General features: G+C 38.1%; 3 protein-coding genes across 3 annotated transcripts in view; 2 read left to right on the forward strand and 1 right to left on the reverse strand.

The window, feature by feature from the left end:
• Positions 1-3538, reverse strand: part of LOC138043912 (protein canopy homolog 3-like) — an 8209-nt gene extending 4671 nt beyond the window's left edge. Inside the window, exons 1-3 of the mRNA XM_068890430.1 lie at positions 3138-3538; positions 1916-2036; positions 503-600 (exon numbers count right to left, since the gene is read on the reverse strand). Coding sequence (XP_068746531.1) covers positions 503-600; positions 1916-2036; positions 3138-3240 — 322 coding nt within the window. The 5' untranslated portion in view covers positions 3241-3538. The remainder of the gene's footprint in view (positions 1-502; positions 601-1915; positions 2037-3137) is intronic.
• Positions 3500-8107, forward strand: LOC138043913 (large ribosomal subunit protein bL27-like). The gene is made up of 4 exons (XM_068890431.1): positions 3500-3664; positions 3766-3876; positions 5562-5635; positions 6138-8107. The coding sequence occupies exons 1-4, from the start codon at positions 3562-3564 to the stop codon at positions 6342-6344; spliced, it is 495 nt and encodes a 164-aa protein (XP_068746532.1). The 5' UTR covers positions 3500-3561; the 3' UTR covers positions 6345-8107.
• A 1601-nt stretch (positions 8108-9708) lies between these two features.
• LOC138043914 (uncharacterized) overlaps positions 9709-15000 on the forward strand; it is a 7735-nt gene continuing 2443 nt past the window's right edge. The window contains exons 1-5 of the mRNA XM_068890432.1: positions 9709-10125; positions 10901-11037; positions 11560-11965; positions 12582-12897; positions 13690-14038. Coding sequence (XP_068746533.1) covers positions 9754-10125; positions 10901-11037; positions 11560-11965; positions 12582-12897; positions 13690-14038 — 1580 coding nt within the window. The 5' untranslated portion in view covers positions 9709-9753. The remainder of the gene's footprint in view (positions 10126-10900; positions 11038-11559; positions 11966-12581; positions 12898-13689; positions 14039-15000) is intronic.

The following is a 15000-nucleotide window of genomic DNA, read 5'->3' on the forward strand; positions in this document are numbered from 1 at the left end:
AGTTTGCCATAGGCAGGGGCCGTGGAGTATATTTGAAAGTGGGGGGGGGGGGGGGGGTTGGGGTCTAGGTTTTGGTATGGATCACAAAAGTCTGAGGGGAGGGGTCTAGGAGAAAACAAAACCGTGTGAAAAGAAGTGTGGCCCCCCTGATAGGGTCTCCCATTGGGCAATCTAAGAAAGCTGATAATCACAATTATGATGATGGCTAAACTTTAAGTTGCAATTTCAATAATTATTGTTTATAGGTTTCTTTAGTATAGGGGTGTAGAATCAAGAGGAATGGAGAGAGCTGGTTGCTAGTTCATTTCCAGTGCCCCTATGATTATCCTGATTACAGGCTATTAAAATGAAATGAAGGTCTATTATTTTATCAGTATCTCAAAGTTCAGCTGACTGGTCAATAAATAGAAATTGTTTTATACCCTTGAAAAATAAGTTTACCAAACCACAATCCAGAGCACTTATTTATAGCAATACACTGAACTACGAAATAAGCACTTACTCTTCTCATATCTTAATGCCTTAACTTTGTCCTTATGGACCTTGTAGTCCAAAACATTTGAACAGGCATCCTCAAGAGCTTCATTTAATCGAACTTCTCTACAAAACACACAAAGAACCAGAAGGAATTGAACCTTTTTCCATAATTATTTCTTGCCCCTTAACTTAACAGAGGAGTGATGGTCTAATCGGATGGGACTGTCAGATATGTTTAGAAATTAAACACACATAATTATTATATTTTTGACCTCTGAAATTGCATTTCTAGCTTTCTGATTGGTTCACTCAATAGATCTCTGTGATCAGCTCATATATACTGTATGACCTAATATGGAAACCAATTGCGTCAAGTGTTGCAGCAAGCCGGAAACTGATTGGTCTTGATCCTGGATCTCCGGATCTCAAGGCAAGTGGCCTAACCACTGGGCTGCACTATCTCCACATGAGTTCATTTATTGGATGCATAAATGTTAACTTTTGATTTGCAACTTTCAATAACTTCCAGACTCTTAAGGACGGTGCCTACTAATTCAAAGGTATTTTTGCGTGCTTTACTGAATATGCAGGAAAAGCAGATCTTAACAAGTGTTATTGAAAATTTCAAAGATAATTAATCAACCATATTTGTAAAAAGCTTTGAAATACTAAGCAATGTATGGCGTTCTTTTCCAAAGTAAAGCTTAATTATCTCTGAAAAATGCGTGGTTACAGTACCCCCAATTTTACTAAGAGCACTTGCTAAGTTCTGCTTTCTCCACAAAGTTTTGAGCTGCCCAAAAATATCCCAGCCTTTGTTAATAAGCACCTGTAACCCATAGGAAATCCAAGTATCTCTAGATGCGCGGAATGTATGCGCAATAACAATAGTAGGCACCGTCCTTAAGCTCAAATACACTCAACGGTTTAATTTTTCACTGCCATTATTCACTGTAGCCAAGCATTGGGTTCAATAACATTTGGTTACATTCATGGTTGTACTACATTGGCTTATTTTGATCCACTTTCTCAGTTTCCGGTTGAACAGTCTGCAAACTGTCCCTTAATGGCCTTGTGCCTACAGCTGGCCGGCCTCCCAGTAAAGGAGAAATTTTGAATAATAATAATAATAATAATAATAATAATAATAATAATAATAATAATAATAATAATAGTAATAGTAAATAATAATTAATAATAATAATAATAATAATAATTATTATTATTATTATGATGATGACGATGATGATGATGATGATTACTGTCACTTCAATCATGATTAGGGCAGTAAAAACTGACTCTGCATAATAATTTGCATGGATATATGTTTTTCAAAATAGAGGACAGGAGATGATGAATTTGCTTAGTTTTTCAAAAAGATTTCCATAACACACTGCACTGAACATAAAATAAATAGTTTTAGCAATAGGTGACTCACGATTTTCTGTAGTTAATTTCCTTCCTCTGTTCCTGAAATATCTGTCCAGTACGGAAGACTTCATTGGACTTGCCAGACCTTTCCAGCTCACCATACAGCTCTAGTACAAGGTGTTTGCAAACTGTGTAGAAATGAAAGCAAGCTTTTTCATGTACTTGAATATTTCTTATTTATTTATATTCCCAAGTAACTCTACGTTAAAACTCTCAGACAATTATGTTACAGCTGCTGAATACTTGATCTAGTATTGGCAAGTCTACAGTAATTTGCCTTGAACCCTAGAAACTGGCAAACTTAGCTTGCTTTAAAAGACGTAATAGCTTTGTTAAGATTGACAAAGTGACTAATATAATACCAAATTAATATGTATGTATGCAAATCAAGCCTTAGAAAGTTTTCTTTTTTTAACATGGTGAATTTAAGTCGTAAAAGATTTTAATTTTGCGAAGGCAAAGCTTCAGAACCAGGCAGATGGGAATACTTGGTTTGCAACCAACACGTGGGGCCCGGACTCATGACAATAGCTAAACGCACGAAAAAGCGGTCGTATAAAATAATAAGTATCTATTGTTTGTGTCTACAACATCCATTGGGAAGGTACACTGTAAAATAATTTGCCAACTAGCAATATTGAAAAGATAACAAGTGAGTATACAAACTTGTAAAATATTCAGTCTTCTCGCGAGTTCACTGATGTATATGGTGCCAGAGTAAAAATTAGATTGAGTAAAATGTTCAGTTCTTTAAAATTTGAAATTTTCTGCCTGGTTTTAATTGTCATAAATGAGATACAAAGAAATTACAAATCATACTGGGCTGACAAAACTTTCACTTGAATACAACCTTTGAAACTTAAAAATATATAGAGGCAACTTGGCTTTTTCATCTTCTATCGCTAAATTATCTTCAACATTTCGAAAAAGAAAAAAACATAGATAACAAGTTTTTGCTCGAAGAAAAAGTTTGGTACTACAGTAGATGGAAAGCGTTGTGGGAAGACAATAGAAACTAATATTAGGAGCTGACAAGTTGTGAAATCTGCCCTGTGTCTTTGACAGTACGTTGCAGGTCCAGCTCGTCCCAAAAAGACTGCGATAATCTTCAACTGAAGAGTTGTGACCTGACGATTTTTTTCCAGAGCATTCAACTTAAGCTAATTCAAACAGCTATGTCGCGTAACACTCTAAAAACAAGAACATTCATTTACAAATGAACATGTTACCATGACACTTGGTTGGTAGTTTTTCCTCTTCTTCGTCAACATTCCCAACAACCATGACAAACAGAAGAAGTAAAACAGAGACAAATGCGCCAAGCGCTTGCATTTCACTATTTTGCTGAACCGTAAAAGGACCATCTGAACCGGCTGGATAAACAGCTGCATAAGAACTTAGAGCAAATTAAAACTCAAAATGTGAGCTTTTGTAAACAGCAGCTCAGTGCGAAACTGGGAAGTTAGACATGATTGGTCTCCCGTATTTTAACTGCCCGAGGACATTTGTACTTATTCGTATAAAACACCTGAAATCATGTTCTACTCTCCTCTCCAGGTGATGTATAATTCGAAGGAGAACACAAAGGAAAAATTAACAATATTTTGTCCTGAACAAATTCATTTTCATCATACATGAAGCACTCTTTAGCCAATGACCACCGAAATTGCGGTCTCACAAAAAAATATGGTTTCCACTTTGCAGTGTTTGCAGTCATTTTGTCTTCGAAAGTTCGAAGTTTTTCGCCCTTTCGGAGGTAACAAAGAGACTTACAGTTATTTGACTCTCGCTATCAATTATTCCCTGTATTAGTATAAACAAGAGTTTAAACTATGGTTGTGTTTAAAATAATTTTAGGTTGTCCAGTTTTGATACAATGTAGAACGCATGCAAAAAAAGCTGGCGGTCACGGTAAGAACCAGGGCAAACCAAGGAAAGCCAAACGTTTGGGAATGAAAAGATACGAAGGTATAACTTAAGAAAACTGACACTTAGCTGAAACCTCAAAAGTTTGCCATAATTATTACCCGTCGTTTTCATCTAAGCGTGGACAGTACGTTAATTATAGAAAAAACATTGGTAATTTAATGCAAACGTGGCATGCCTGCTGGTAGCCAAACATCTGCAGTTTTGCAGCCATTAAGAAAACTTTCGCGCCAAATTTTGAAAGTATTCTTATTTGCTGGTATGTTTTCAATTACCAAATAGGTTGCAACTTCACACCAGGCATAGCCCGCATTCTTCTGTCCAAGGATTTGAGAAATGAGGTAGTCTAGATGGCAGCTTCATTTGTACGCTTCCAATATTAAAATATTTTGAAGATTTCATATTCATTGTTCAAATGAACACCCTTGAAACTTTCAATGTTTGACTACCAAAGATGTTATGTTTGCACCCAATTAGAGCATGTTTTTCTCTGTCGTGTCCATGCTTAGATGAAAACGATGGTTTCATTGATTCATTGTTTGAATATGTTGAGCAATACAGAATAGATGGTTTGCAACCAATTTCTAGAGATGCAGATAACAAGGATGTAAATTTTGTACATTTGCTGGTGGACGAACAGAAGGAGCTAATGACAGATCTTTTTTTTCGTCCACCAACATGGTGGCAATGATGTAATGGGAAAACCACATATACAGGGTGACGTTCAAGGCCTGGAGGTACATGTTGGCTCGGCAGTGTGTGAAAGAACAAGTCATATTAATATTGGAGTCTGTTATACTGGTGGCTTGTTTGGCTCGGCAGTGGATGGCAAATGAGCCAAACAAGCCGGCTCATCAGTAAAGTCTCTAGATGATGGTATGTTTGGAGGGAAAATTGATGTGTTTTATCGTCAGGTGCTCACTGTTTCCATGCAACCTCAAATTTGATTATTTGGCTCTGTTGTCCGAACAAGAAGGATGAGGTAAACAGTACAAAATTGTAAAACACACTCGCGGGGCGTGCAGAGCCCCTTTTTAATTCATTAACCTATTGTTTTACCCGAAGAAGCTGGGATGCCCCATTTATGATCCAACCCAGGCTTATGGATGAGTAAGATTCTTACCTCTGATATTAATTTTTTTGTCACAACCCTTTAAAAAGCCTCTTCAATCCCACTCATATTGTATTGGTGCTTTTGAAAAAAGATTACTACCAGTTGTACATGTATTTTAATAGACCTCATTCCTGGGAAGAGAGGGAGAAGGCTGGTTCATATAATGAAATGTGAAATTCTCTCAGCGACACACTTGCAGATTTTTTTCCCTGGAATAGTAACCCTTTGACTACCAAAGCCTGCCTAAACCGGTCATACTTGGTATTTCACTCTGTCTAGTGCCAGAGTATTTTACTCTGTCCAACGCCAGACGATTTTACTCGTCAATGGGGAACCCCTGGGAGTCAATGGGTCAACCCATTCACACCTCAAATGCCCTAGCATGCTCCCCATTGACAAGTAAAATCGACTGGCGTTAGACAGAGTAAAATCTATTACAGTGCGACGCACCTTACCGTGGCCACCTAACAAAGATTTTTTTACAAATTATCTGCCAATAAGGTTGTGCGAATTTGATTGACAGTCACGCCTCCTTGCACCTTGCCCCTGTACCTCCTTGTGTTCGGGAGCATTTAGTGAAAAATGAAATTAAACCCTGTTGACTGTTCAACAGGTGAACATGTGATTCCTGGGACTGTTCTTTTTCGGCAGTGGAAGCACAAAGTAAAATTTCATCCAGGACAAAATGTAAGTTAATGCCTTGGTTTATTTTCAGGTGACAGTTCTTTTTTTTTTCCTCAAGTTCCCTCAAAAGCAGTTTATTTACTAGAGTATCTTTTTCCCTTTTTCGCTCCTCCATCATTTTTTAAAAATTGTTTAAATATAATAAAAATATCTCTTGCAATTATCAACTTCTTTCTTGGACAGGAAAACATCAAACACTTTATAAGCCAAACCTGCTTGACTTTAAGCCTTTTAAATAAAAATTCCAATAATGTAAATCACAGAACCTTCATTAGTTATTTTTATGAATAAATTTGTTTATATTTTGTTGTCGGTGTCTGAACTAAAGCCATGCTTAAGGCGAAATTTCCAGCTTGGCTAGGTGGAATGAATTAGTTAGCTGTTCCAAAGTCAATAATCCATTCTTGATATTTTGTTTCTAGATGCCCTACTTTTCATCTACTTTATTTAAGTTTTACCTTTGGCTGTTGATTTGGGCCAAACTCAGGTCTTTTTTTGTCTGCAGGTGGGCCTTGGAAGAGATTGGAGTTTATATGCGCTTGCTGAAGGATATGTGAAATACAAGAAGGGACTGCTAGAACCCTATGCTTGGGGCTATGGTCAACAAAAAAAGTTCTATGAAAAAAATTTTATTCATGTTGTGCAGAAACAACCCTACAAAGGTCCTAAACTTGTTCCTGTTCATGATGTGTACAGAATCGCCACAAGATAACATGCAGTGAAATTTTACAGGAATGTTTGAAATAGCATCTTGAAAAACTGTTAAATAAGTGTGCAAAATTGCCAAATCCTAATTGCCCCCGCAGGCGAAATCGAGGAGGAATTGAGAATTGTGACATCACAATAAATAGGAGTAGCAGTTAATCAAAAATCTCTATTTGGGGGTGCAGAGTATTATGAAAGAAGCATGTTGTTTGGTATTTTGTCAGCCGCATCATGTCATGTGTGTTTGCAGTTTTCATTCTGAGCAGCAGCTGATTTTAAGATAAGAAAGACAACTTTTCATCATGCTGTTTACATGTACTTTTTTGAGAAAGCACGATTATCTGGCCACGAAGCGTAAGGTTTATGTTTATTATATATGCAAAACACGAGTTTAAAAGTCTGAAAGCCCAAAAATCCTGTGCTTCTTATTAATTCAGCCACATACACATTGAGTCTTTGATGTCATTTTCTCCTCGATTCAGCTCTCTCAAGATTTTAAGTTAGTATGAAGAACCATTAAACAAGAAAATTCCAGTTAAAATAAACAGGTCTCTTTTTGAAATCAAGGCTTAAACTTCAATCAGTTACTGTTTAGTTAACATAGTTTTGAAATCCAAAGAAAAATAAAAATTATTGTTTTTTTGGTCATAATAGTAGGGGACCAGCTGTAGTGTCTACTATTACTAGTTACAGTATTAGGAATGTGGATTGGTAGAATTAAGTTCTGAAAAGCAAGCAAATTTGGGAATTTTGCCGTAAATTAAGCGGATTCAAGTATTTTGACAATTTCCTTGTGTGACAGACTCTACCTGCACTATTAGGGTCTTGATAATCTGCGAGCCAGTGAGCCATGTAAGTCTCACATTTAAGTTTACACACCCATTTAAAATAACGCTGAAAAACAGTATTTTTAAATAAAATTAGACTTAAAAGTCTAAGTACCTAACTATGTGGCTCGCACGTTGACTACCGTGGGTCACATGTTGACTCGCATGTGGATTTGCATGGCTTGCAAATTGTACAAACTTGACTATTAAATCAGCTCCTTTTTTATTTGCATGTACAGTGTAGATTTTACAATTAGTGACCAAGACAATAGTGTTAGCAAAGAAAGACAGTTCTATGTAGTGGTAATAATAATAATAATAATGCATTAACCCTTTTACGCCTGAACTGGCCAGACTTAGTATTTTGCTCTGTCTACAATTTTACTCGTCAATGGGGAACCCCCAGGAATCAATGGGTTAATCACTCACTGAACTAACTTTAACTATCAAACTCAGAAAACGCTTGGAAATACATTTCAGGAATTTTCACAGTGTTTTCAATCACAGTAAAATTCACGACACCATAGTTAATAGCCATGGCCTTTTGCATATTGGTTTGCTTTCTCCGTGCAATGTGATAGCATTCCTGAAATATTCCAAGGTGTTCCCTATTTTAGTAATGCAGTCACTTTCAGATAAATTATATCTCATTCTTTACGTACATGATGCCATCTATTGTAGTTCATGAGCCAACCAGACCTTCTTTTGGCTGCTGTTGAAACAATGACCTTACCTTTTTGATTTGTTGTTCACCCGATTTGATTATCAAAGGAAATTTGATGTCAATGGTTGTAAACAGTAAACCTTGCAGTAAAACGAAACAAAACAATCACATGTTCTGGTATTTAGACAGGTTATTTTAGAACATACAATGTATCATTCATTTTTCCCCCATATTAATCTTTGTTGTTAATAATCTTTAATAAAACATTGTATCTCTGGAGTGCAAGTTTAACTTTAAAATCCAATGAATTGAAATGATGACTTATGATAAGAGGGGACGGTGGAATACACATACTTGCAGTAAAACCCCTTGGTATGAAGTGAACTACCAATAAACTTAACATTGTGAAGGAGAACCTGCGAACCCAAACCGATACACACTCCTGTTCCATGGGAGATCGGGGCGAGGGGGGGGGGGGGGGGGGGGGCGTGTGATTGGGTCAATTTTTGCTGGACATGTGATGCTGGCATCTCAGAACCCCTTCCCCTAAGTTTAGTTTAGTTTAGTCCCCACCTTAGTCACTTTTGGGTAAATGTTTACAATTTTAGCAATCCCAACTCAGTGACTTTCTGTTTATGCAATGATGCTTCATTGTAATTTCAAAAGGGAATGTAATGGGACTGGTAAAATTAATATTAAATAAACAGCGCTACAGTTGTTTATGTAACAACTTTTTTAATGAGTTGCCAGTATGGCAATCCCAGTCGGAAAATGGGTGGTACTTATCTGTTTTTTATTTGTATTTTTTTCCGTGTCGGTGTAAGTCTTGCCTAGGTGTCACTCCCCTGCTAAGTGATGTCTTTGTGCATAGGGTCTTCTGTGTGTCTTTTGTTAGGTTTGAGGGGGTTGGGGTAATCCATAGATTTCTCTGGTGCACACAGGAGAACATTTAATTAACTGCCAGTGGCGTTGAATGTCATTCTAACACAATGGCATTTTGGTGCATCTTTAAACAAAATATACCCATATGGAGCTCAAGAATGGAACATCAATTGGATAACAAGACAGGCGGTAAAAAATAAATATCTGGAATCTTTTTGACAACAATCCTTCCCCCGTCGAGCTGAAATCAAAGTGAGCTGTATTTCTAATATTTTGCCAAGTGTGGTGTTATGTACAACACTGAAACCAGATAGAAAATTCTCTGGTAACTTGTGGGTGCAACAAAGACAGAGAAGGAATCGAACACCTTAAGTGGATCTGTGATCTCTGTTGTCTGGCTATTTGTATTATTTTATTTTGATCAGTCTTTTCAGTCTAAATAAAAATATTATTATTAGCCTACAAGGGCTGTGAGTCTAATTGTTTTAGTATCACCCAACTAGTCGGACAGAAAAGGCAATAATAAAGTTGGCAAGTGCAAATGAAACAAAGTGCTACGCTTTTCGCCACTCGAGGACTATTTCTAATAGTCCCCTCGTAGGGTAACCAATTAATATGCAGGATTTGCATTGGTCCACTAGTTAGGTGATACTAAATAAAGAATAGTAATAAGGCCCAGTTTTTTTTTTTGTATGCTACCGCTGATGTAAAATTGAATTAAGGAAATGATTTATGTGAACAGTGGACATATACATAATCTTTTATGTCTGTAAAGTTGCATCATAGTAATGGCAACACTGAGAAAAAAAAGTTGATAATAAATTCTACATTTCAGTTTCGACACGCGGAGAGTTAGTATTCTAGTATTCTCTTCTCTGCCTCCCCTCAACGACAGAGGAGGCAGAGAAGAGGCGCCCTGGGAACGGGGTTGGTGGTTGCCTCGCTGCTATTCATAGACCAGGTCACTAAGCACAACACACCACCTGCGAGGGAAAAAACCTAAAGCAGTGACCCTGTCGGGTGAGGGGCATGGAACTGCAATTATGGTGGACATAGGAGGTCTTTTTGAGTCTTCTCGTCTCCTCGACTGGGAGTTAGATTCTATCAAAACTGACCGAAACGAAACAGTTGGGAGGTCGCTAATCAACTACCGTCATCTGAAAACTGAAATACAGAGTCAGTGTTTCTCGCTTAGCGCACAACAAGAAAGACTTGACGAGGAAGCCACCACCGAACCTTTGAAAGTATGGGTGATGAGGTCTTGGGGCGCCCTCGAGACAGTGGATGGCAAAAGAGAGGATGCGGAAGAATACTCACTCAAAAAGCGGGAACTTGATAAGAAAATCGTGATGCTGAAGATTCAAGTACTTTGTTTGAAACGAGTGCATGTCAGTTCTTGTATTCGACAGCTTCAGGTAAATCTCGTGATCTTTACCTTAGTATTTAGGCTGAAATTAATGTCTTGTTAAAGTTTTAAAACGAATCCATACGCATTCACTTTGCTGCGATTTTTACATCGGTAAATGAAAGTTAATTTCATATCAAGGTGCAACTATTTCAATTTCGGACAAATAAAAGGGAGCAATACTGGTGCCAATCTACCCGTTACCATGGCCCCTGACTTCCGTTTCCTCAGGGAATTTGAGTGTTTTTGTTATTTTTGCGGTCATTTTCCGGCAACACGGGAAGAGAGACAATTCCCAACCTCTGCGACACCTCCTTGACTTAAAACATCATTTTCTATTGATTTTTGTGCTGTAGCTTTTATTTGACATTGAATTTAAAGGCAATGTTAATGGTGAAAGAAAAGACAAGGAATGGGTTACGAATTGAATGGCATGTATTGTCTCATTCTTCAAGCCATGCCGCTACACATCAGCGGCCATTGGTATTCTGCAGTTACTCCTAACTCAAATAGTTTTTTTCTGACTTGTCCCAGGGACATCTTGAACCCATGGCAATGAACCCTCTACTGCAGAGTGTTCATTGCCATGGTGTACGATGCAAAGGGATGATTTGCCTCTTCCTATCTGACTTTTGCAAATGGGTCCCTTTTTCCTGGAGCCTTAAAATATTTAATGCTGAACTTTTGTTTTGGGGGGGGGGGGGGCTACCCAGTGGTACAGTCACACAGTCACACAGTCACACTGTACCATGCATTGACTGTGGTAGCTTTTTCTTGGTTTTCAGGAGTTGGCCAAAGAAGGTGGTAAGATTTCTACCCCTACAGCTTTGCAATACAGCAAGTTTGAGGAATGGTCGGTGGCCAATCAACAGATCTACGAGTTGCAGTCCCAAATACTTGAAATGGAAGCAGCCAAAGTCAGGTGATTACTCCATTAAATGTTTGTAATCAAAGGAATGTAGTGATCAAATCCTAGCTTCAACATCCCTCCCCTGACTGGTGCTGATTTTCATAATGAAGACTATTATTGGTCTACAATAAATTAGGGTTGCTTTGCTTTCTAGTAAGGACAGGAGCATCAACTCTGGGCTGGACTTCAATATGAAATGTCAGATAATTTGTTTGAGCGGAAAATAACGAAGTGATGTTGAAGGTGGAATGATCAACTTGGTACATGTAGGTAGAACACAGCAGCGCAATATGATACAGTGTAGGGTTTTGAGTCCATTCAAGCCCAGGTATTTTTCTCAGGCTTCTTTACTGTAACTGCTCAAGTTTTGCTCTTATTAAAGTTCTGCATTGATCATTGTTATTTTAAGACCACATATCTTTTTATGATAAATAATTACCGGTATCTTTGGTACATGTGTATTTTAATCATAATTTTATAATGATATTATAATGCATTTTTGCCTATCATTTATGCTCCAATATGTACATGTAGATTGCACAAAGAATTTTTTACACGAGAAGGCAAGGAGTCGTCTGAGTCCTCAATAACAACAAGGCAGTCGTTTACTTCACATTTGGAGCTAAAACTTGGAGCAAGAGGTCCTGATGCTATGGTGGGTGAGCTGAACCTGGAAGAGGTTGTTGTGCCAAAAAGCACACTGGCGATTTCAAGTATTTTAGACCAGATTTTAGACACAAGCTTTCTAAACAATTCTTTTGAAAGTAGCAAGTTGAAAGCTTACATCCGTGAGTGCTGGGATGTGGAGAATATTGATGACGAGTTCCCCACAGGAGTACACTCAGATAGATATCAGGAATTTGTGGGTGGAATGGCTCAGTATATTGTGGATAAGCAACTCTTTGTTCAGAGGGAAAGCCTGACATATGATATGGTCTATGTAAGTCACATTTTTAAATTATTACTTTTTTGCTTTATAGCCATTTTTATGATACTTTTGAGTTTTATGTAGGTTAATGTGTTCCTCAAATTTAAACCAACTGTGTATCTGCTTCGCTTTAAATTCAGTAAGTTTTTTCTTATTTATTTTCAAGCTGTTTAATGTTATTTTTGTACATTAATTAACCCATTGACCCCTCAAGCTCTGGCGTTAGACAGAGTAAATCTGTTAAGTCTCACTTCCAGGATTCACTTTTAAACTTGATCACGTCTGTTGAAACAAGATGACAAAAGTCATACACATGGGATGTTTTCTTTTCTCTGCAAACAATAATTCAATTAATTACATTAGGTAAAGTTAGAAATTACAAATTGTTTCACTGTAACTTACCATAAAAATTAATCTGAATTTTCTCTTGTGAAAATTGATGGAGTCTTTGTTCATCACCTTTACTGACCTGGTAAGGTAGTGTAAATGTTGAGGAATCGTCCTCAATTTATGTAATGGTGAAGATTGATTTCATGGATTTCCCAGCAGATAGTTTATTTTGATGTTCCTTATTGATTTTTTTATTGCCCACTGTTATTAACAAGACTCTTTTAATCACTAATGTCAGGGCAAACTAGAGCAGTACTTGATACCAGCCATCTACAGTCTGATCCAAGATCACATTCGCAAACCTGAAGAAGACAACAGAATATCTCAGGTCTACTCAAACCTTGCGCATGTTACCCAGACACAGTTTGGCGTCAGTCCCGAGTATCAGGATGACGACATAGCACCATACTATGCTGCAGTAGCATGTATGAAGAGTATCACCTTGTCAATCTTGCCTTCAAGGAAGATTCATGCTATTGTGAGTGCTGCACAGTGTGTGTTTAGGAAGCTCAATGAACTCTCCCTATGGAACCATTCTAGGCCACCAGGAGCAGGTACGTTGTTGACCAATGAAGTGGTATATCACCTTGCTATGGGTTGTTAACATGGAGAGAGGATGATTCTTGCACCATAAGTAAGATCCTAGGAAGTGGAAAAACAATCCTTTGTTTGGCTTTCATGCATAAATTTGGGCTCTCTGCATGCAGCTTTTTCTTTTGTACAAAGTGTTAGGGTTGATGATTATGAGGGAAAGACATTTCAGCCTTGGGTGGATTAAACATGCTGAATTTCCTGTGGTTGTTTCACTGTTCAAAGCATGATCATGATCCTTGTTGTTTTGGCAGATCATGACTCGACACCACTGTGTCCTGTGCATTCAGTTATGTACAGCAAATTGCATTGCCTTCATTACTGCAGCAGCATTAATCATGTCTTTTTGGTGGGACTCCACTGTTCAGTCACTGAGTAACCATGGAGCCTGTTCGACGCAGACAGACAGACTGGTGTAAATGTGATTCATTCCCAAGATTCTTCCTGCTGTAGTTCTGGGACCCAGTTTTGACAATGCAGTGGTTCCCTCAATCGTCTGGCATTAGACAAAGTAAAATCTAAGTGCCGCTTGTGAGAGGGAAAGAGCATCCCTCCTCATGACATATTACCATTATTTCTACATTTGGTGTTTTGGTGTCTCCAATTAGTAGACTATGTGTAGCTAGCTATAGCTGGCTAGAAGATATGACACATACAACTTGTAAATAAAGTTGTTCATTTTTTCCATTCATTACACAGATATAAAAGGATGTTCCTGATTAAGGAAAAATAGTTTCCTTTCCTTTTTTTGCCAGATGAATTCATGGATGTTTGGGTTTACGTAGTTCTTAAATCCAGAATACCAAACCTGGCGTCAACAGTGGCATTTTTACGGCGTTACTCCAACCCCAACTTGTCATTCTCTGAGGCAGGATATTACTTAGCAAGTGTTGAATTTGCATGCCAGTTTCTTCGCCAGCTTAATGAACAAGACTACAGAAACAAGTCACCATTGTTGACCCAGAACATTGTTGTTTGCGAGCTGAGCAGGTTTGGCAAGATGGCTGCAGAAGAGCAAGCAATATTTGAAATGGTTTTGCAAGATGAATGGCTTCATGGATATGAGCTTTTTGCAGTAAAGGAGTGGCACTTGGACCCAACAAGGTCAGATTGTTTATTTAATTTACACTGCATTATAAGTTCTCATTGTAGGAGTCTTTTTGGCTGCTGTAGTTCTGCATTTCCTGCAGTAGTAGCCTGTCTACTGTAGGGGACTACCATACAGAGGACAGGGTTTTTGTTTGAGGCCTACAGGTCAAGACTAGAAGTCCTTGCTCCACTGATTAACAAGTCAAGCCAAAAGTTTTCGCTAGACCTGCAACAACATTTTTTAGAGTGATTAGGGCAGGGAGACATTTTCGTTTTTTTTTTTGTTTTCTCTATAGCACAGTGACATGTACACTGACCTGTGACTAGTGACTTGTGTTTTAGTGCAGTGACTGCAGTCTTTCCAGTATCTACTTGATATTAGGGAGCTTAAGCACGTTTTTGCGCCACGGATGGCAACCGGAAATAAGTTTTCACACAATCACACTTTGCTGAGTATCTCTTCTCCATTGGAGCACAGGTACCCCAAGCTAATGTTATGGGAATTTACGACTCGGGTTTCGGAATCGAAAATAACGAACACGAATCGAACAAAAATGCCTTACCTTGTCTTCTTATCAGTGTTTTTGTGGCGCACTTTGGCCATTTCAGCGCGATTCCAGTGGGTTGTACATGTAGGTTCGCTTTATTTAAAACGCGCTGAAATGGCCAAAACACTGATAAGGCATCACAAAGACAAGGTAAGGCATTTTTATTCGATTCGTGTTCTTTATTTTTTTTGTTTGTTTGTTTGTTTTGTTTTGGTTGTTAGTTTTAACTGATCGTGACGAACTAATAACAATGTCAGCTTGGGGTACCTGTGATTGGAGATGATTAGTTCGAAAATCTGCTTTCATTGCATGAGAAATGCCGGTTTCCATGCGAGGACAACGTCGCGTGCTTATCTTACCGCAGACGTTAACGAGTGGCGGCTTAGCGACGGAATTAATATGCAGCTCGAGAGTTTCGGGCTTTCAGAT

This window comes from Montipora capricornis, chromosome 3, assembly GCF_036669925.1.
Source record: "Montipora capricornis isolate CH-2021 chromosome 3, ASM3666992v2, whole genome shotgun sequence".
NCBI classification, from domain to species: Eukaryota; Metazoa; Cnidaria; class Anthozoa; order Scleractinia; family Acroporidae; genus Montipora; species Montipora capricornis.

Bases quoted from the DNA above. Each gene is read 5' to 3' on its own strand.
- LOC138043913 (XM_068890431.1), top strand. From the start codon at position 3,562: ATGACCACCGAAATTGCGGTCTCACAAAAAAATATGGTTTCCACTTTG. The intron at 3,665-3,765 runs GTAACAAAGAGA...AAATAATTTTAG, and splicing joins AGTTTTTCGCCCTTTCGGAG to GTTGTCCAGTTTTGATACAA. The intron at 5,636-6,137 runs GTAAGTTAATGC...TTTTGTCTGCAG, and splicing joins AATTTCATCCAGGACAAAAT to GTGGGCCTTGGAAGAGATTG.